Source organism: Mustela erminea, chromosome X (genome assembly GCF_009829155.1).
Source record: "Mustela erminea isolate mMusErm1 chromosome X, mMusErm1.Pri, whole genome shotgun sequence".
In the NCBI taxonomy this organism is placed as follows: domain Eukaryota; kingdom Metazoa; phylum Chordata; class Mammalia; order Carnivora; family Mustelidae; genus Mustela; species Mustela erminea.
The window spans coordinates 14,410,844-14,431,519 of NC_045635.1; the positions used below are offsets into that span (position 1 = coordinate 14,410,844).

At 38.3% G+C, this 20,676-nt stretch overlaps 2 protein-coding genes across 5 annotated transcripts in view; both read left to right on the top strand.

The window, feature by feature from the left end:
- Positions 1-20,676, top strand: part of CDKL5 (cyclin dependent kinase like 5) — a 226,528-nt gene that overhangs the window by 95,035 nt on the left and 110,817 nt on the right. The window contains exon 1 of one of the 4 annotated variants that reach the window (XM_032329653.1): positions 11,631-11,709. The exons of the other annotated variants lie outside the window; for them this stretch is intronic. The gene's annotated coding sequence lies outside the window, so the exon portion shown is untranslated. Of the gene's footprint in view, positions 1-11,630; positions 11,710-20,676 lie in introns of those variants that run through there. 4 annotated transcript variants of the gene reach the window in all.
- LOC116582193 (gap junction alpha-1 protein-like) lies at positions 11,631-17,887 on the top strand. The gene is given in 2 exon segments (XM_032329654.1): positions 11,631-11,709; positions 15,444-17,887. A coding segment is annotated over 1 exon segment (1,029 nt). The 5' UTR covers positions 11,631-11,709; positions 15,444-15,607; the 3' UTR covers positions 16,637-17,887.

The following is a 20,676-nucleotide window of genomic DNA, read 5'->3' on the forward strand; positions in this document are numbered from 1 at the left end:
GCAGACAAGTGAACAGAACAGAGCAATAATACATGATGTCCTGAGTGTATTTTGGTCAGTTTTTTAGAAGAAATTGCATCCAAAAATTATAAAGAAAGAAAACTTATATATACAGAAAAACAAAATTAAATACATTGAAAGGATAGAATATAACTGTAATGATGGAAATTAAAAGATTAGAAAGAACAGTTGATAAAATAAGAAGTTGTTTGGAAGTGAAAGAGAAAAAAAATAAAATTGAAAGACTAAAGAATCCTGGGGGGAAAGAAACCCATGAATTTCCATATACTGTTTTTCCCTAATGCTGGAGTTTTGCAATTCTCTGTGATTGGTAAATTTGGTCTTAGCAGGATGTTCTTGCTGATCATCTGGGGGAGGAGCCTGTTGCACTGATTCTCCAGTGTCCCACTGCTGGGCTCACTGATTGCAGCTGTTTTTCCTGTTCTGATGCTTGGGAACTCAGGCACCCCCAGTGTTCCCATGACCCCGAGGATCCTGAGACCACACTGTCCCCCCTAGGATTCTGCCCCGCTTCACTACCTGAGCACCTTTCAGGCAGGGTCATCCCTCAGTAGAGTGGACTTCTGAAAGTTAAGATTTTGTGTTCTGCTGCCATATCACTTTCTGGTGCTTTCTGGTGCCGGCTGATGGTGGCTCCTCTACTCCCAACTCCCCTGCCCACAGTGTATCTTTACATATATCGCCTGGGATTGACTTCTGTGCACCTCCTACCTTGCAGAAAGTGGTCACTTTTCTTTTTGTAGGGCTGCAGGTATTCTTTTCTTAGATCTCTGGTTGAGTTCTCAGGTTTTCAGAATGATTTGATCGGTATCCAGCTGAATTCCTGGGACCAGACGAAACTAACATCTCCTACTCCTCCACCATCTTGGACTCAGCTCTCTGCTAGTGTTTTGATATAGAACAAACTACGTATGTTTCTGTCATCTTATTATCAATAAAAGAAATAATGGTTCATATGTCAATTTACAGGGGAGTCTAACTTCTTCAGGCAAATAAAATAATTTTGTGTTTTTACCAGCTTCATGGTTACCTTTGATCATCCTAATCTGGATTTGTTTTGTTTGTTTGGTTGGTTTTTAGTAAACGAGATAAAGAAATGGTCATGTTAGAGCTGGCTGGTAGTAACTCTGCATGCATTGTGTACAGAGAAGACTACCTTCTGTACCTTCTCACAGTGACTCAATTCCTAAATGATTTGTCCCTCCCTCCCCCACATACTCCTCTGTCCCCTTCTAGAGGATGAGTTGGCAGGGACACTACATGGACTTTAAAGTCTTCTTTTCCGCTAATCAGAAAAACATAATTAGTTCAAAGAAAAGAACATTCTATACCTTCTTCAGATGAGTAACTTCATTAGTCTCTGTTAAATGTCTGTGCTTAAGGGATTTACAGTAGCTCTTTAATGCATCTTCCTTTCAAAACTTCAGGAGCAAAAATGAAAGCAAATCATTTTTTTACATAGGCCTGAGTTATGTATTCACTGGTAATACAAGAAAAGGAACTAATCAACAAATGCCCAGATGGTGGGATACTTTTAAGTCGTTAAGCATAACTGTCAGTTGTTGAAAGCAGTAACTGGAAAGTAGTGCACGATGATCTATTTTTATATAAATAGTAATCCAATCCTGAAATACTATTAGAAGCTATCTATAGTCGATATTCTACAATGCTTCTGAGCTTGACTCATTCCTAATTTAAAGGTTTGTTTCATATGTTAAAGCTTTTTAATTTTAAAATATCAAAATTTTCTGGATCTTCTGTACTTAAAGTACTGTTCTAGACAAGGCATTATAAAGTACAATTCAACCAAATATCTGCTCAAGCAAAATCTGTTGAGTGCCCACAAAATGTCAGGTACTCTGCCTGGCCCTGGCTCTGTAGAAGTCAAAAAGTAATTCCTATTTTTGAGGAATTTAGCCTAGCATGTATAAATACACAAATGTAAGATCCTGTTTTCTTTTATCAGGAAGCTTAACACATAGCTTGGGGGAGGTAAATTTGACAGAAGATAGTAGTTGAAATGATAATGTGAAACCTTTTCCATTTTATCAATAAATTCTTCATGAAAGTCTAACTGAGGAAAATACTCATGTCAGTAATAAAGGAAAAACAAGTATTTCCCAAACCCCATAATGGCATAGGAGTTGTTTTCCACCTTGCATCTTTTGGCTATCATGATAATGCCTCTGTGAACTTTTGTGTAGTTTGTGAAGTTTGTGAACTTTTGTGAAGTTTGGTTGAGTTCCTGTTTTCAGTTCTTTGTGGGTTTATACCTAAGAGCAGAAGTGATAGGTAATATGGGAGTTGTATGTTCAACTTTTTGAGGAACCACAAAACTGTTTTTCCATAGCAGCTGTACCACTTTACATTCCTGTCAGCAATGTACAAGGGTTTCAATTTCTCCGTATCCTTGCTAATACTTGTTTCCTTTTGTTGTTGTTGTTGTTGTTGCTGTTGTTGTTGTGGCCATCCTAGTGACATAAAGTAGTAGTATATTGTGTATTTGATTTGCATGTCTATAATGATTAGTGATGTTGAGCATCTTTTCTTGTGCTTGTTGGCCATTTGCATATCTCCTTTGGAACAATGTCTATTTAAGTCCTTTGCCCATTTTAAAAAATTTAAATTCAAGTTAGTTAACATACAGTATAGCATTGGTTTCCAGAGTAGAATTTAGTGATTCATCATTTACATTGAACACCCATTGCTCATCCCAACGTGTGCCCTCTTTAATACCCATCATCCATTTAGCCCACCCCTCCCGCCCATTTTTTAATTGGGTTGCTTTTATTGTTGAGTTGTAAGAATTCTTTATGTATTTCGGATATAAGTCCTTTATCAGATACAGACTCTTAATCATAGAGAACACACTGCCGGCTACCAGAGGGGAGGTGCGTGAGAGGAGTGGGTGAAACAGGAGACCGGGATGAAGGAGGGCACTGGTCCTGATGAGTGCCGGCTGATGTGTGGAAGTGTAGAATCACTAGAGTGTATGCCGGAAACTAGTCTTACACTGTATGTTAACTAACTGGAATTTTTTGGGGGGTGGGGTGGGGAAGCAGGCTCCCTACTGAGCAGAGAACCCGATGTGGGGCTTGATCCCAGGATCCTGAGATCATGACGTGAGCCGAAGGCAGAGGCTCAACCCACTGAGCCACCCAGGCACCCCTTTGAGTTAATTTTTATTTGTGGTATGAGATAGGGGTCCACTTTCATTCTTTAGAATGTGGATAAGCAATTGTCCCAACATCATTTGTTGCACAGAGTTTTTTCCCTATTTATTGGTGGTGTCACCCTGTTGAAAATAAATTGACCATCACTATATGGGTTTATTTCCAGACTCTCAGTTTTATACCTGTGTTCTGTGTGTCTGTCCTTAGGCCAGTGCTACACAGTTTTGATTACTGTGGGTTTGTATTAAGTTTTGAAATCAGTAAGTGTGAATCTACCAACTTCGTTCCCCCCCCAAAAAAAACCCCACAAGGAAACCCGTTTTAGTTATTGAGGGCCCCTTGTAATTCCATATGAATTTGAGGAGTACCATTCCCATTTCTGAAAAAAAGGCCATTGGAATTTTGATAGGAATGACACTGAATCTGTGGATGACTTTGCATATTGTTATGTTACCAATATAAATTTTTCTAATCCATGAACGTAGGACCTTCCATTTATTTAAGTCGTCTTTAACTTCTTCCATCAATACTTCGTAGTTTTCAATGTGTTTGTCTTTTACTTGCTTGGTTTGATTTATTCCTAGGTATTTATTCATTTGGATGTTCTTGTAAATGGAATTGCTTTCTTAATTTACATTTTGGATCATCAGTTGCTAGTGTAAAGAAATACTACTGATTTTTTAAAATCATAAAATATGTATAACAATTTATCATTTTAACCATTTTTAAGTGTACAGTTCAGTGTCACCAACTGAATTCACAATATTTGTTATCTGTCACCTGTTTATTTCCAATTTTCCTTATCACCCCAAAAGAAACCATAGCAGTTAAGCAATAACTCCCCCATTCCCCCTTATCCCCAACCCCTAGTAACTTCTGATCTACTTTATTTCTCTACAGTTTTGCCTATTTTAGATATTTCATATAAGTGAAATGATACAATATTTGTCTTTTTATGTCTGGCTTATACTAGCATGATGTTTTTAAGGTTCGTTTATATTCTGTGTATCAAAACTTCATTTTTTTATAGCTGAATAATTTTCCTTTGTATGTATATACCACATTTTGTTTATCCATTCATTTGTTGGTGAACAGTTGAATTGTTTCCACTTTTGGCTAATGTGAATAATGCTCCTATGAACACTCACAGACAAATATCTTTTAATTCCTTTGTATATATACCTAGGAGTAGAATTGCTGGGTCATATTATGGTAACATTTTGTGGACTACTGGCTATTGTATTTTGATTTTTTATCCTGGAACTTTGGTGAATTTGTTTGTTAGCTCTAATACATGGATTCTTTAGGATTTTCTGTATGTATATCATCTATGAATGAGAATAGTTTTATTCCTTCCTTTTAAATTTGGACACCTTTTATATCTTTGTTTTGCCTAGTTGTTCTAGTTAGAATTTCCAGTATAATGTTATTAAGTGGCAAAAGTAGGTATCTTTGTCTTGTTCTTGATCTTGGGGGGGAGAAGCCTTTCATTTTCTTACCATCGAGTATGCATGGTGTTAGCTACTGGTTTTTCATGAATGTCGTTCATCAGGTTGAGAAGTTGCCTTCTATTTGTTGTCTGCTTGTTCATCATGAATACTGTATGTGAGGTAAGGTAGGTGGGCAGTTTAAAATGCATATCATGCTCATATCACAAAGTAGCTACTTCCTTTATCAAGTCTTTCCCTGGTTGTTTTTACTTTTTGATTAGTTGAAGAGTTCTAGAAAAGTTGACTCTAACACTTTTTGCCAGCTCATTATCTGTTTTTATTGAGTCCTAGATTTCCTTATTTTGCCATTTTCAGTGCCATCACTCAGGAGATATGTACTTTGCACATATTTTCATCAGTCTGTGGCATGTCTTTTCTTTCTGTTAACAGTGACTTTAGCAGAGCAGAAAATTTTAATTTTAATGATACCCAGTGTACCAGTTTTTCTGTGTATGTACGGATTATTATCCTTTTGGTGTTGTATCTAAAAACTCATCACTGAAGTCAAGAGTCACCTAGATTTTCTAGGTTATTTTTTAGAAGTTTTGTAGTTTTGTATCTAGGTCTATGATCCACTTTGAGTTAGGTTTTGTTAAACTTAAAAGGTTTGTATCTAGATCCTTTATTTTGTGTATGGATGTTCAGTACCATTTGTTGAAAAGATCTTTTACCCCATTGGATTGTCTCTGTTTCTTTGTCAAAAATCGGCTGTGTTTGTGTTGGGTCTGTTTTGGGGCTCTTTAATGTTTCACAAAATAGCTTACTGGGATTGGGATCCCACTGAATCTATAGATCAAGTTGAGAACTGACATCTTAATACCGATCCACGATTGCAAAGTATTTCTCTATTTATTTAAATCTTTTGATTTCTTTCAACATAGCTGTGTAGATTTTTGCATGCATATCTTTGAAAAATTGTGTTAGATTTATACTTAAGTACTTTTTTGTGTGTGTGATAATGTGAGTGGTATTGTTTTAATTTTTTTTTCCCGATTATTCATTGCTGGTATATGGGAAAGCAGTTGATTTTTGTATATTACCCTTATAAGTTGTGACCTAGATAGAATTGTTTATTAGTTCCAGGAGTTTTTTAATGTAGATTTTTTGATATTTTCTTCTGGAAAATCCTGTCATCTGTGAACAAAATTTTATTTTTTTTCCCAATCTGTATCCCTTTTATTTCCTTTTCTTATTGTGTTATGACTTCCAGTAAAATGTTGAATAAAATTGGCAAGAGGGGTTATTCTTAACTTGTTTCTGAGCTTAGGGGAAGGCATGCAGTTTCTTACCATTAAGAATGATGTTAACTGTTGGTTTTTTTGTAGACGTTCTTTATTAAATTGAGGACATTCTTTCTATACCTAGATTAGTAAGAGATTTTATCACAAGTGAGTGTTGGCTTTTGTCAGTGCTTTTCTGCATCAATGGCTATGATATACAATGTTTCTATTTTAGCCCTCTGATGATGGCAGATTACATGAATTGATTTTAGAATGTTGAACCAGTGTTGCACACCTGGGACAGATCCCATATTGTCACGATGTGTCCTTCTTTTTATACTTTGCTGTATTTTCTTTGCTAATATTTGTTGAGGATTTCTACGTCTTTGTTCCTGAGAGATATTTGTCTGTAGTTTACCTTTCTTTAATGAGTTTATCTGGTTTTGGTATTAAGGTAATAGTGGCCTACCTAGAGTGAGTTAAGAATTGTTCCTCTACTTCTGGAAGGAAGAGATTTTTCTGGAAGAGATTGTAGAGAATTGGTATAATCTCTCCTTAAATGTTTAGCAGTTACCAATGAAACAGTCTGGATATGGGACTTTTTGTTTTATAAGGTTATTACTGATTTTCTTCCACATATATAGGCTATTCTGATTATCTGTTATTCCTTTTGTACATTTGGTACTTTGTATCTTTCAAGGAATTGGTCCATTTACCTAAGTTACCAAACTGATAGGCATAGATTTGTTCATAATATTCCTTTATGATCCTTTTAATGCCCATGTGATTGGTTGTGATGACTCTTCTTTCATTTCTGATACTCATAATTTGTGTCTTTTTCTTGGTTAGCCTGGCTAGAGGTTTATCAATTTTACTGATCTTTTAAAAGATCTTTTAAAAGAGCCAGCTTTTGTTTTCATTGATTTTTCTTTCTTTTTTTTTTTTTTAAGATTTTATTTATTTATTTGACAGAGAGAGAGAGATCACAAGGAGGCAGAGCAGAGACTCTCTGCTGAGCAGAGAACCCGATGTGGGGCTCGATCCCAGGACCCTGGGATAGTGACCTGAGCCAAAGGCAGAGGCTTAACCCACTGAGCCACCCAGGAGCCCCTATTTTCATTGATTTTTTTCACTGGTGAATTCCTGTGTTCAATTTCATTGATTACTTCTGTAAAGTTTATTATTATTTTCTTGCTGTTTTAGGCTTAAGTTATCCCTCTTTGTCTTATTTCCTAAGATACAAGCTTAATTACTGATTTTATTTTTTTTAAACTTTATTTTTTTAGTTAATGATTTTAGGTCTGTTCTTTTTTCTCAGGTATGCATCCCGTGCTATAAACTTTTTCCCTATACACAGCTTTTGCGGCATCACGCAATTTTGTACTGTCATTTTCATTTAGTTCAAAGTATTTTTACATTTCTAAAGATTTATTCTTTTGACTTGTGTGCTATTTTTTAATTTTTATTTTTTTAAGTAAGCTTTATGTCCAATGTGGGGCTTGTACGCATGACCCCAAGATCAAGAGTTGCATGCTTCATTGATTGAGGCAGCCAGGCGCCCCTGATTTGTGTCTTACTTAGAAGTGTCTTGCTTAATCTCTAAATGTTTTGAGATTTTCCAGCTTTATGTTCTTGATCTCTAGTTTAATTCCATTGGTTGTGAGCATGCACTTTATTTATTGAGAGTGAGTGAGCACCAGAGCAGTGGGGAAGAGGGGCAGAGGGAGAGGGAGAGAGAATCCCAAGCAGGCTCCATGACCCTGAGATCATGACCTGAGCTGAACTCAAGAGTTGGAGGCTTAACTGACTCAGTCACCTGGGCGTTCCATGAGAGTATACACTGTATGATTTTTATGCTTAAAAATCTGTTATGTTTTATGGCCCAGAATTTGGTCTACCTTGAGGAATACTCCATGTAAACTTGAGAAGAATATGTATTGTGCTTAGAAGAAGTATTACGTAAATGTCTAGTAGATCTACTTAGTTGATGGTGCTTTTCAGTTCACCTATATCCTTAGTCAGTTTTTCTTTTTCTTTTCTTTTCTTTTCTTTTTTTAACCCGTAGGATGTGTCAGTGACTGAAAGGGGTGGGTGTTGAAGTCTCCACCTATAATGTTGCGTTTGTCTGTTTCTCCTTGAAGTTCTATCTGTATTTATCTCAAGTATTTTGGTGCTCTTTTGTTTGGTGCCTGCATATTAAGGATAGTTAGGTCTTCTTGAAGAATGTATCATTTTGTAATGTCCCTCTTTATTCCTGATGATTGTCTTGGTCCTGAAATCTGCTTTGTCTAAAATTGATATAGCTACTCCAGCTTTCTTTAGATTAGTGCTAATGTGGTATACCTTTTTGCATCTCTTTGCTTTTAAGCTATTTGCGTCTTTTTATTTAAAGTGGTTTTAGAAACCCATTTTTATAGGGGCATCTGGATGACTCAGTCAGTTAAGCCACCAACACTTGATTTCTGCTCAGGGCATGATCTTGGGATTGTGGGATTGAGCCCCACATTGGGCTCTACATTGAGTGTGGAGCCTGCATAAGATTCTCTCCCTCCCTCACTCTGCCCCTCTCTGCCCCTGCTTATACACTTGCATGCTCTCTTTTTAAAGCCATTTGCATTTGTAATGATTTTAACGTGATTATTAATGTGATTGGGTTAATATGAACCCTTTTTACTTTTGTAACTTTTGTATTTGTTACATTTTTAAATTATTTTTATTTATTTATTTAAAAGATCTTATTTACTCATTTGACAGAGAGAAAGAGTGCATAAGCAAGGGCAGTGGCAGGCAGAGGGAGAGGGATAAGCAGGCTCCCCACTGAACAGAGAGCTGGATGTGGGGCTTGATCCCAGAACCCTGGGATCATGACCTGATCCCAAGGCAGAGACTTAACCGACTGAGCCACCCAGGTGCCCCATTACACTTTTTTAAAAAGATGATTTATTTGCAAGAGAGCATGTGGGGAGGGAGGGGCAGAAGAAGAGGGAGAAAGAGAATCTCAAGCAGACTCCCTGCAGAGGGCAGAGCCCAGTACAATGTGGGGCTCAATCCCAGGATCCTTAGATCATGATCTGGGCCCAAATCGAGTTGGACGCTCAACCAGTTGAGTCATCCAGATTCCCTCATTTTTTTCTTTTCCTTTTTTTTTTTTTTGTTGGGGGTGCGGAGAGCTAATCCCTGCACCCAATGTAGGGCTCCAACTTATGACCCTGAAATCAAGGCGTTACAAGCCGGCCAGGCCTCCACTTCCCTTCCCTTTTTTTCCTCTTTAAACAAAAATACTACCCTCTTTTTCTTCGTTTTGATTTTAATTGACCATTTTATAAGATTCTGTTTTCTGTCCTGTCTTAGTATGTCCATTATATACTTCTTTAAAAAAGATTTTTAGTCATTGTTCTAGAGTTTACTGCATATATTTACAACTTATCTAAGTCCACCATCAGATAAATGTATTCTGCTTTTCAGGCACTGCAAGTATGTTACACTAGAATTTTCCCAGTTCCTTCTTCCCATCGCCCTTGTAACATTGCGGTCACTCATTTTACTTATCCGTATGCTATAATCAATGAATACATTGTTACTCCTTTACTTTAAGTGATTATCTGTTAATTAAGAATAAGAAAAACAGATTTTGCCTTCATTTATTCCTTCTCTGGTGCTCTTATTTTGTGTAGATCTGAGTATCTGACTTGTATGGTTTTCCTTTCCTAAAGAATTTTTTAAAACAGTTCTTACTACGTGCTCTACTGTTAAAATATTCCCTCAGTTTTTGTTTATCTAAAAAGGTATTTCTCCTTCACTTTTGAAGGATAATTTCACTGAATACTTTGTAGGTTGGTGGGTTTTTTTTCCCCAACACTTGAAATATTTTACCTCATGGCTCCCAGAAAAAGCTGGATGTGTTTCCTGTCCTTGTTTTCTGTAGGTAAGATACTTTTTTTTTTTTTTTTTAAAGTTTGAATATGATGTCTAGTTGTAGTTTTTTGGTGTTTATCTTGCTTGGTCTGCGCTGAGCTTTTTTGATGTGTGATTTGATCTCATTAATTTTGGAAGATTTTTGGCCATTATTCTTTCAAATATTTCTTTAACTTTGTCTCATTTTTTTCCTTCTGGTAATCTGGTTATACCTTTTGTAATTGTTCTGTAGTTCTTAGATAATATTTTCTGCTTTAAAAAATTCCTTTTTTCTCTTTGCATTTAGTTTGGAAAGTTTCTCTTGAAATATTTTTAAATTCCCTAATTCTTTCCTTGGCATGAATGAATAAGCATTCATTGTGTTGTTGTGTTTTTTACTTGTAGTATTTCTTTTAATTCTTTCTTAGAATTGTGTATGCTTATTACCCATCATTACCCGTCTGTACTTGCATTTTGTCTACTTTTTCCATTAGAGCTCTTAACATAATACTCATAGTTATTTTAAATTCCCTATCTGAAATTATCTTTCATAATCCCCAGATCTGTGCCATATCTGAGTCTGATTCTGATGCATGCTTTGTCTCCTCAGACTGCCTTTTGTCATGTCTCTTAGCAGGCTTTTTTTTTTTTTTTTTTAAGATTTTATTTATTTATTTGACAGACAGAGGTCACAAGTAGTCAGAGAGGCAGGTAGAGAGAGAGGAAGGGAAGCAGGCTCCCCGCTGTGCAGAGAGCCCGATGAGGGGCTCCATCCCAGGACCCCTGGACCATGACCTGAACCGAAGGCAGAGGCTTTAACCCACTGAGCCACCCAGGCGCCCTTTTTAGCAGGTTTTTTAATGTTTTTTAAAACCCCGATAGGGGGCGCTTGGGTGACTCAGTCTGGTAAGTATCTTCTGCTTCTCCCACTCCCTCTCCCTCTGCCTGCCACTCCCCCTGCTTGTGCTCCCTCTCTCTCTGTCAAATAAGTAAATAAATAAAATCTTTAAACAAAACAAAATAAACCCAGATAGGCTATATCAGGTAATAGGAACTGAGGTAAATGGGCACTTAGTGTGATGGTTTAAGTTATTGGACTTGGGGCTGGCTGGGTGTTGTATGTGTAGGTGCCAGAGGCTTCAGTTTCCTCCAGTGTCTTTTTGTTTGTTTATTTTTCTCCCCCATTGTCTTTGTGTTTCCCTAAGAACTCCTTTTTAAATAGCTTAAATAGTTAGTAGCTTAAATAGTCTGCTTCTTGTAACTCTTTCCTTTTGAAATCTGCTGTTACTGTATCAGAACTTCATGACCTGGTGGTAGAGTATGGAGAAGAGGAAATGTTCTACAGTCTTAGGACCAAATCTTAAGTCTTTTGGTGGGCCTGAGTCCTGGCCTGGAACCTTCAGAAGTATTTTTTTTAGCTTTTTTTCTCCCCTTCGTTTTAGGTGAAGCAAGAAGGCTAGAGGGGCTGTAGCTGGCTAGTTTCCCCTCTCCCAGGACAATATGTAAGGCTCTGGTAAATTTTCCCTTTGAGTATTGGCCTTTGTTTTACAGAATGTTCTAGGCTTATTTCAAAACAGTTATTTTTCCCTGGTGTTTTTCAAAATGGTTATGTTCCCCTTCTTCCTTAAAAGGGAGACGGTTTTTACTGGATCTTAACCCTGGGCTTAATTCAAAATTGTTGCTTTTTTTAAATAAATTAAAAAAAAAAAAAAAAACTCTCTTACCGAAAAGGGGAGGAGATCATTCTAGGATCTTCATGTTCAGAACCTGGGGAAGTCCTGAAGTAGAGCCAAGGAAGTGTGGAGGGCCCTCCTAAGACTTGGTGGCGAGGAGTTCTTACTTGCATCCCTTTGTCAAAATTACCATTTAAGTTTTCTTCCTAGTGTATTGCTCTAGTGCCTCCTGCTCCAGGTAAGCTGTTCTTAGGTGTGATTCTATTTGCCTGTCTCTCCAGATTTCAGGAATTCAATTTGCCTTATGTCCTGAATTATCTGATAACCCTAAAGAAAGTTGATTTTCAATGTGGTGGGGTTTGTTTTGTTTTGTTTTGTTTTGTTTGTTTTTTTGGGGTTTTTTTCTCTTGCTCTAAGGATAGGAGTGTGATAATATTCAAGCACTTTATTTTTTGGGCCGAAACCTGATGTTTTATGTTTTAAAATTGGAAATACCTTGTCCAGCTTAAAAATAATTTGTTCAGCAAGAGACTTTTAACTTCTCTATGAACCATTTGCTTCGCTGAGATGACTCATTCTTAGTTATTTTCATCCCTTTGAATTTTGAATCTGTATATTTTCCAAGTGCTCAGCAAGAACTTTTTTGGAACAAAATATTTGAAAAACTTAAGAGCTTCTTATAGTTCTAGAAAATTGCTAATAACTTCACCCTAAATTAACTGGAATTATTGATTTTCTCCCCCTCGCCTCCCCAGCACTGTTTTTTTTATCAGATAGCTTTTAGAATCCGTGCTAAAGTAGTTTCAGGGATTATTGTCTTTAACCTTCCCTCGTTATTACTTTACCCTACTTGTTTTTGAAAAAGTAACTCAATTTTCTGAGGCATTTTGAAATCTCTGGAGACTAAGCACTGTTTAAATTTGAAAAACTAACGAGAATAAATGCCTAACTCTTATGCTGCCAGTGGTTTATTTTCAATTAACCTTGAAGAATGTATTAATTATAAACTGTAGATCTTGGTGACTTTAGCCTAATAGGATTACCTCTAGAATCTGCATGATAAAGGACAATTTGGCTAAAATGTGTTAATTTAAGCAACTGAGAAAGTACAGTATATACTTCAAAGCCTTGTAATTTGATTACTTGCTAAAAAATTGCATTTTGGGAACCTTCAGTTCTTATCCTTGGAGAACAGTTGTAACCAACCTTGGGCAATTGAGACATTGTAAATTGCATTAACCTTGCCCCCTTTTTTTAGGTTTCATTTTAAGTTTTATTTTTCTCACTGAATCTACTGTGAGGAATAGTTGTTAAACCAAGAAACAAATCAGCTGAATGGTGTTAAGATTATTAGTTGGCAAACTCATGTTTAAGAAATATTTTTCTCTTTTAACTTTCTTAATTGTTTAAAATGAATATATATCTTTGGGAATTAAAGTTTTTCAGGAGTGAGAATTAAAATATTAAATATTATGGGTTTTTTCCTAACATACTAAGTAAATTTTATTTTTAGAAATGATGAGTTCATGCTGTATTGAAAGGATTTGATTGAAAATAATTATTTTTTTGCCATGTAATAATCAATTAGTTGTGGTTTGTTTTAAAGTAAGCTCCAGGGTGCCTGGCTGGTTCAGTTGTTGGAACATGTGACTCTTGATCTCAGGGTCGTGTGTTTGAGACCACCTCGGGTGTTGAGATTACTAAAAAACAAAATCTCAAAAATAAAGGAAGATCCATTCTTCTAGCATGATTTGAATTAGAGGCAGAAACCTTTGCTTAGGCTTTTGCTTACAGACATTTCTTATAAAGAAATAGGGCTCTCAGAGGGCGCCTAGGTGGCTCAGTGGGTTAAGCAGCTGCATTCGGCTCAGGTCATGATCTCAGGTTGCTGGGATCAAGCCCTGCATTGGGCTCTCTGCTCAGCAGGGAGCTTGCTTCCCTTTCTCTCTCTGCCTGCCTCTCTGCCTACTTGTGATCTCTCTTTCTGTCAAATAAATGAATAAAATCTTAAAAAAAGAAAAAAGAAATAGGGCTATCAGGAGGTAATGGAGAAAGAAGAGCAGGTCTTCAGTAGGGGCACTTAATACTGGGTCTTAACAGAAAAGCTTTCATGTGTTCCCATTTCAATGGAGATAGTGGTTCACATTCAGTAAGTAAGATTTAAGTTGAGGCCTCTGTTGGCTGGATCCCGACTTGCAATTTCCAGATAAAGAGGGAGCTGGAGTTCCTCTTTTGCCGGTGGGAGGGGAGTGGGGGGCCGCAATCATGATCTTGCTACTTTATGCTAACTGGGATGGCAGCTACCCTTACAAAATGTCCCTTCATTCACCACAGCATTCAAGACCACAGTGCCAGGATTGATCATCCATTACCCTCTCTAGGAGAGAGACTCAGGATCACCCCCATGATTCTTGACATCTTCTCTTTCTGTCACCACGAAAACTCCCTTGCTGCCCATTTTATTACAGAACCCTCATCCCTGTAGTGCTCTGTACATTCTTCAGTTGTGTCTTCTCTTCCCCCCAGCCTTCCTACAGACCCCTAGAGCTCCTGAACTGCCATTAGTAATTTTCCCCTCAGCTTCAGTCTTGCCCTACTATCACAGTATAATCATGCTTTCTGCTCCTGGGTGTCTCTGCTGTTGCTAAGCAGATGCCTGAGGCAGCCTGCTCCAGCACCAGTCTTGGGCTGTGCTACCTCTGCTTGATACCTGCTAACCAGTTTGCTTGCCGCTGAGCTCCCGGAGTCCAGTGAGTTCTCCCAGAGCCTTGCCTGTGCTGGCTTCCATCACAGCTGATAGTTTTCAGACTCTTTGCCTGGCTGACTCTATACAGACTGATCTGCATTTCCTTGAGTTAACTTCTGCCAGTACCTTTTTTTTTTTTTTTAAACTTCTTAGCACTTAACTTAAAATTGCAATTCTATATTCATTTAGACTTTTTCACTGATTCTAAAATGTACATTTCCCCTCACGTTTCTGAAATTGAGGCACCTCTTAACACTGGATGCCTTGATTGCTTTCTAAATGGTAAGTAACATAATGGTTTATCTTATAATCAGTTGTGTCTTAGGTTTAATAAAATACTGTACTTTTCTTTTTTTTTTTTAAAGTAGGCTCCTCAGAGTTCAGTGCAGCTTGAACTCACAATCCTGAGATCAAGACCTGAGCTGAGATCATGAGTCAAATAGTTAACTGACTGGGCCCCCCCAGGCATCCCTAAAATATTGTACTTTTAACGATCTGTTTCTTTTAGTTACTTGCAAGTTGCACAAGTACAGGAATTCTGTTTTACTCATCCATAGGGACCAATATCCAATATAGTACCTGGTATCTAGTAGGCACTGAATAAATAATGCTCAGATGAATATCATTATATATTTGGTCCCCCCTCCCCCTTTAAAGCAGTCTCCACACCAACACGGGACTTAAACTTACAACCCCGAGATCAAGAATCACATCCTGTACTCACTGAGCCAGCCAGGCACCCCTGTCATTCCCTACTTGGGAAGTGATGGCCCGGGTAACGTTTGAAGATGAATTAGTCAATATATGCATGTGAATTTTTAATTAGTTTCTGTGTTTCAGTCTTCATCTTTGGAGATTTTATTCTGGAATTGAAGGAAACCTTTAGATGTGTTGTTCTCTCTTTTTTTTTTTTTTTTAAAGATTTTATTTATTTGACACAGAGAGAGAGCACACAAGCAGGGTAAGTAGCAGGGAGAGGGAGAAGCAGACTCCCCACTGAGCAGGGAACCCAATGAGGGGCTCGATCCCAGGACCCTGGGATCATGACCTGAGGTGAAGGCAGCTGCTTAACTGACTGAGGCACCCAGGTGCCCCTGAGTCCCCTCATTTATTTAATTTGTCCCATTATTGATATGTGTACATCCTTACTTAAAGTATTTGCTCACCATGTGTGGAAATGAATCCACATAAGCTTTTATTAGGTTTCAGCAGTTATCTTTCCTTAGGAAGAAGAGCGAGGAAGGGACCGAAGGGTGTAGCAGACTTTGAAACTTTGGAAAGTGTTGAGTACTCGAACTTACTTTTCCATTTTACTTCATCCTCCAAGGAGTGCCATCACTTGGTGTGCCTTCTTCACTTCTTTTAAGCGAAAGAACAGCCAACAGGCAGCATGAGTGACTTGAGTGCCTTAGGCCAACTTGTTGATAAGGTTCAAGCTCACTCCACCCCTGGAGGGAAGGTGTGGCTCTCCGTCCTTTTCGTTTTCCGAATCCTGCTACTTGGGACAGCTGTTGAGTCAGCCTGGGACGATGAGCAGTTTGCCTTTCGTTGTAATACTCGGCAGCCTGGTTGTGAGAACGTCTGCTATGATAAGTCCTTTCCGATCTCTCATGTGCGCTTCTGGGTCCTGCAGATCATCTTTGTGTCCCTCCCCTCACTCTTGTACCTGGCCCACGTGTTCCACATGATACGCAAGGAAGAGAAGTTGCAAAAGAGAGGGGAGGAACTCAGAGTCACTCAGAACGATGGTGCCAACATGGACGTGCACTTGCAGGAAGTCGAAATCGAAGTCAAGAAGTTCAAGTGTAGCATTGAAGAACACTGTAAGGTGAAAATGAGAAGGGGCCTGCTGCGAGTCTATACCGTTAGTGTCTTCTTCAAGTCTGTTTTTGAGGTGGCCTTCCTGCTGATCCAGTGGTACGTCTATGGATTCAGCCTGAATGCGGTTTACACTTGCAAACGAGACCCCTGCCCGCATCAGGTGGACTGCTTCCTCTCTCGCCCCACAGAGAAAAGCATCTTCATTCTCTTCATGCTGGTGGTGTCCTTGGTGTCTCTTGCTCTGAACATCATGGAGTTGTTCTGTGTCTTCTTTAGGGGCTTAAAGGGTCATGTGAAGGATCCAGAGAGTGAGTCTTACCTTGATACATCTGGTCTGCCAAGCCCCTCCACTGACTCTTCATCGGTTGCTCCTCTTTCCTCCATGTCCCTTCCCATCGACAGGGCGGCCTCTGGAAACAGGAGCAGTTCTTCCTGCCGCAGTTACAATAAACAAGGAAACGAGCAAACCCATGCTAAACAGAAAGCATAGCAAGATCTAATAGGGCAGGGGGGAATCACCCCCTCTGACTTGCACGCACAGCCTTTTGATTTCCCCCATAAGCAGAATTTTGGTGGGGGGCGGGCAGGACAAAAGTAGTTACTGGGCAGTAGTCATTGTAGAGCAGCAGCCGTTCTGCAAAGCCAGCAGTTCTGCCCGCAGCAGCCTTCATGACCTAGCGATCTAGACATACGCCTGAAAGCATTATGATTCTGCTCAGCTGTTAAAGAAAAGGAAGGTACGGTGGAGAGTGTACTTTTGTTCCAGAGGAGGTTGTACTCAGCCATGTCAGTTATGAGGCTTAACAGACATAATGGGTTCTTTTGGGACGAGGGGATCTGGGATAGGAGAGGAGAAACCGGGGACTGATGGAGGAACACAGTTGGTATTTGAAATGGTTGACTCGAAGAATTTACATTCTAAGTAAAAGTTGCTTTAGGTGGTGTATTAGTAAGGACTTTTTCTCTCCCATATTTCCTGAGAATGGTTCAATGTATATGAAAGTGATAGATATCTTTCATGTATTGGTACAAGCAAATGCAATATAAACTCATAAACATGGGATTTTAAAGTAATGCAGGGATCAGGTTTCATCCTTTCTCATGGATTTCGTGGTGTGGGCCCAGTGATGTTTACCTCATTCCAACTGTGAAAGTGAAACACTCTTCCCTCCCCAAAGTGCCTCCCCTTTACCCAGTTTAGTTTATTACGGATACTGGTTCTATTCATTGTGATTTTTTTTTTCTTTTATAGAAAGGTGTCAGGAATGATGTCCTTGTTTTGAAATGTAATGACTGATACTTGCATGATAAACTTTTAGTTGTGTAAACAGCACTCAATGTGAGAAACTTAAAAAGGAATGCGTAGAGCTGGACTATTAAATGTGTATCTTACATGAATTTTACAGTAACTGATAGTTCTTGGCTTTATTTTACTTAATAAACCACGTAATAAGCATTATTTTAGAACTCATATTCTGTTCATGAGTTTTGGGAGGCAGTCTTTTGGATGGCCAGTGTTTATGATGTTTGTACTAAGATTTTATTTGGAATGCAAGAAAGGTTGAAAAAGGTTTGAGTCTTACCTATGTAACTAATGTGTTGGAAATATATACTGAAGAAATCTGTTTATTCAAATGACTTTTCTAAAACAGATGGTGAAAATGCTGAGCTTTATACTTTGTTCTTGCACGACAGCTACATAAACAGTTCTGTACACTAAATGGTTTAACATTTCACATTAGACTAATGTCATGTTAAGTTTTATTAAATGCAAATGTAGACCTTGTCCATCATATATTCTCGAGAATGTTCTTTATCTAATAAAATTTTAAGAGCGCAACCTGCTTGTTTGCCTCCTCAGAGTTTCTAGCTGCATTCATCTTTCCTAGTCTTTTTTTTTTTTTTAAAGATTTTATTTATTTATCTGACAGACAGAGATCACAAGTAGGCAGAGAGGCAGGCAGAGAGAGAGGAGGAAGCAGGCTCCCTGCTGAGCAGAGAGCCCGATGCGGGGCTCGATCCCAGGACCCCGGGACCATGACCTGAGCCGAAGGCAGAGGCTTCAACCCACTGAGCCACCTAGGTGCCCCTTTCCTAGTCTTTTGAACTCTTCTTTGATACATTTTAATCTAAGCAGAATCTACTAGAGTTTTAGAAATGGAATTGCATTGATTCCATTACAGAAGCTTTTAGTATTAGTATCTTAAATCATATATAGCAGGATTACAGAACTCCCACTACTTAGATGTGCAAGAAATGTAGCTTCTTTTTTTTTCTTTTAAGTGATTGATCTACTCTTCCTCAGAAGCTTCTTCCCACCCCACCGGGTGGAAGGAAGGGTAGAGTACGGGCACACCCGAGATGTTAACCCTGCCAATGAACAGCATCTTGCTCTGACAGTTCAAACAGTCTCATTTGTAGAACCCAGTCTCTTGGCTCATTAAAGAGTCTTTCAGATTTCCTTTTCACAAACTGTTCCATGAGGAATAAACAGTTTTTTACTAATGGGATGTGTGTTTCTTTGGGGCACTGTGAAACCTCTGAAACCTCTGAAATCTTGGATTGGACACTTCCTGTTTCACATTGATTTTCACATATTGCTTTCTTGATTTTGTTAAAATTTTTATCTTGAGGGGCACCTAGGTGGCTCAGTGGGTTGGGCCTCTGCCTTTGGCTCCGGTCGTGGTCTGGGTCCTGGGATCAAGCCCCACATCGGGCTCTCTGCTCAGTGGGGAGCCTGCTTCCCCCCTCCCCCAACCCGCCGCCTGCCTCTCTGCCAACATGTGATCTCTTTCTGTGTGTGTGTGTGTGTGTGTGTGTAAGATGGATAAATAAAATCTTTTTAAAAATTAAAAAAAAATAAAATTTTTATCTTGATAATTACAGATTTACATGCAATGGTAAGAAATAATAGATTCCATGTATCTTTTTTTTAAGATTTTTATTTATTTATGTGACAGACAGAGATCACAAGTAGGTAGAGAGGCAGGCAGAGAGAGGAGGAAGCAGGCTCCCTGCTGAGCAGAGAGCCCGATGCGGGGCTCCATCCCAGGACTCTGGGATCATGACCTGAGCCGAAGGCAGAGGCTTTAACCCACTGAGCCACCCAGGCGCCCCTAGATTCCATATATCTTTCAATTAATTGCTACTAATAGTATCATCTTGCATAATTATAGTAGAATATTATAACCAGAAAACTGACATTGATATAATCCATTGGCCTTATTCATATTTCACCAGTTTTACATGCACTCATATATACATACATGCGCACACACATATATGGTTTTTATCACTGGTGTAGATTCACGGGACCACCACAGTCAAGGTACAGAACAGTTTTATGACAAGGCTCCCTTGTGCTGTTGATAGCCACAGTTGCACTCCTCCATTCCCCTCTCCCTAACTCTTTGCAACCACCGATCTGTTCATCTCTCTAATTTTGTCTTTTCAAGGATACTATTTAAATGGAAATGGTTCAGTGTATAACCTTTTGAGATTGGCTTTTTTCTCAGGAAAACTCCCTTGAGACTCATCTAAGTTTTAGCATGAACCAATAGGGTTTTTTTTTTTTTTTTAATTGCTGAGTAGTAGTCCATAGTATGGAGGTACCACTGCTTATTCACCTGTTGAAGGACCTTTAGTTTGTTTCCAGGCTTGGTTATTACAAATAAAGCTGTATGAACATTTGTGTACAGATTTTTTTGTGAACAAAAGTTTTCATTTCCCTGTGATAAATGCTCCAGAGTATAACTGCTGAGTTGTAAGTGAATATATCGTTTTCTAAGAAACTGTCATGTTCTTTTTCTAGAGTGATTCACATTCCCATCAACAATGTATGAGTGATCTCGTTCCTTCCCATGCTCACCAGTATTTGGTATTATCACTGTTTTTTATTTTAGCCATTCTAATAGATGTGTAGATGATCTCATTGTGGTTTAAATTTGCATTTTTCCTAATGGCTAGTAATGTTGAGCATCTTTCCATGTGCTTAATTGGATCTGTGTATCTTCAGTGAGATACCTGTTTCTTCTATCCGTTTTCTAATTGGATTCTTTGTTATGTACCATTGAGTTCAAAGAGTTAAAAAAGTATATGTATTTATATTCTGGGTTAAAATCCTTTGTGGGATATGCTTGAAAATATTTTCTCCCTGCTAATAGCTTTTTCATCACTTAATAAGGTTTTCCACAGAGCAAATTATTTTAATCTTGTTAAGATCATCTATCAGTTTTTCCTTTTACGGATTATGTTTTTGTGGTAAGTCTAAGAACTTTTTGTCTAGTCCTGTATCCTAAAGATTTTCTTCTTTGTTTTCTAAACGTTTTATAGGTTTACATTTAAGTAAGTGTAAGTCCGTGTTCCATTTTGAGTTAATTTTTGTATAAGTTGTGAGATTTTAGGTTGAGGCATCTCCCTTCTCGTCTTGTCTCTTTACTTTCTTGGCTATGGAGTCCAATTGCTGTTGCACCCCCTTTTGTGGAAAAGTGTCTTCTTCCTTAATCGAATTGCTTTTGCAGGCAAAAATCAGTTAGTATATCTCTGTGGCCCTATTGATCTCTTTATCCCTCTGCCAGTACCACACTGTCTCAATAACCATTCTGTAGCTCTGTACTAAACCTTAACGTCAGGTATAGT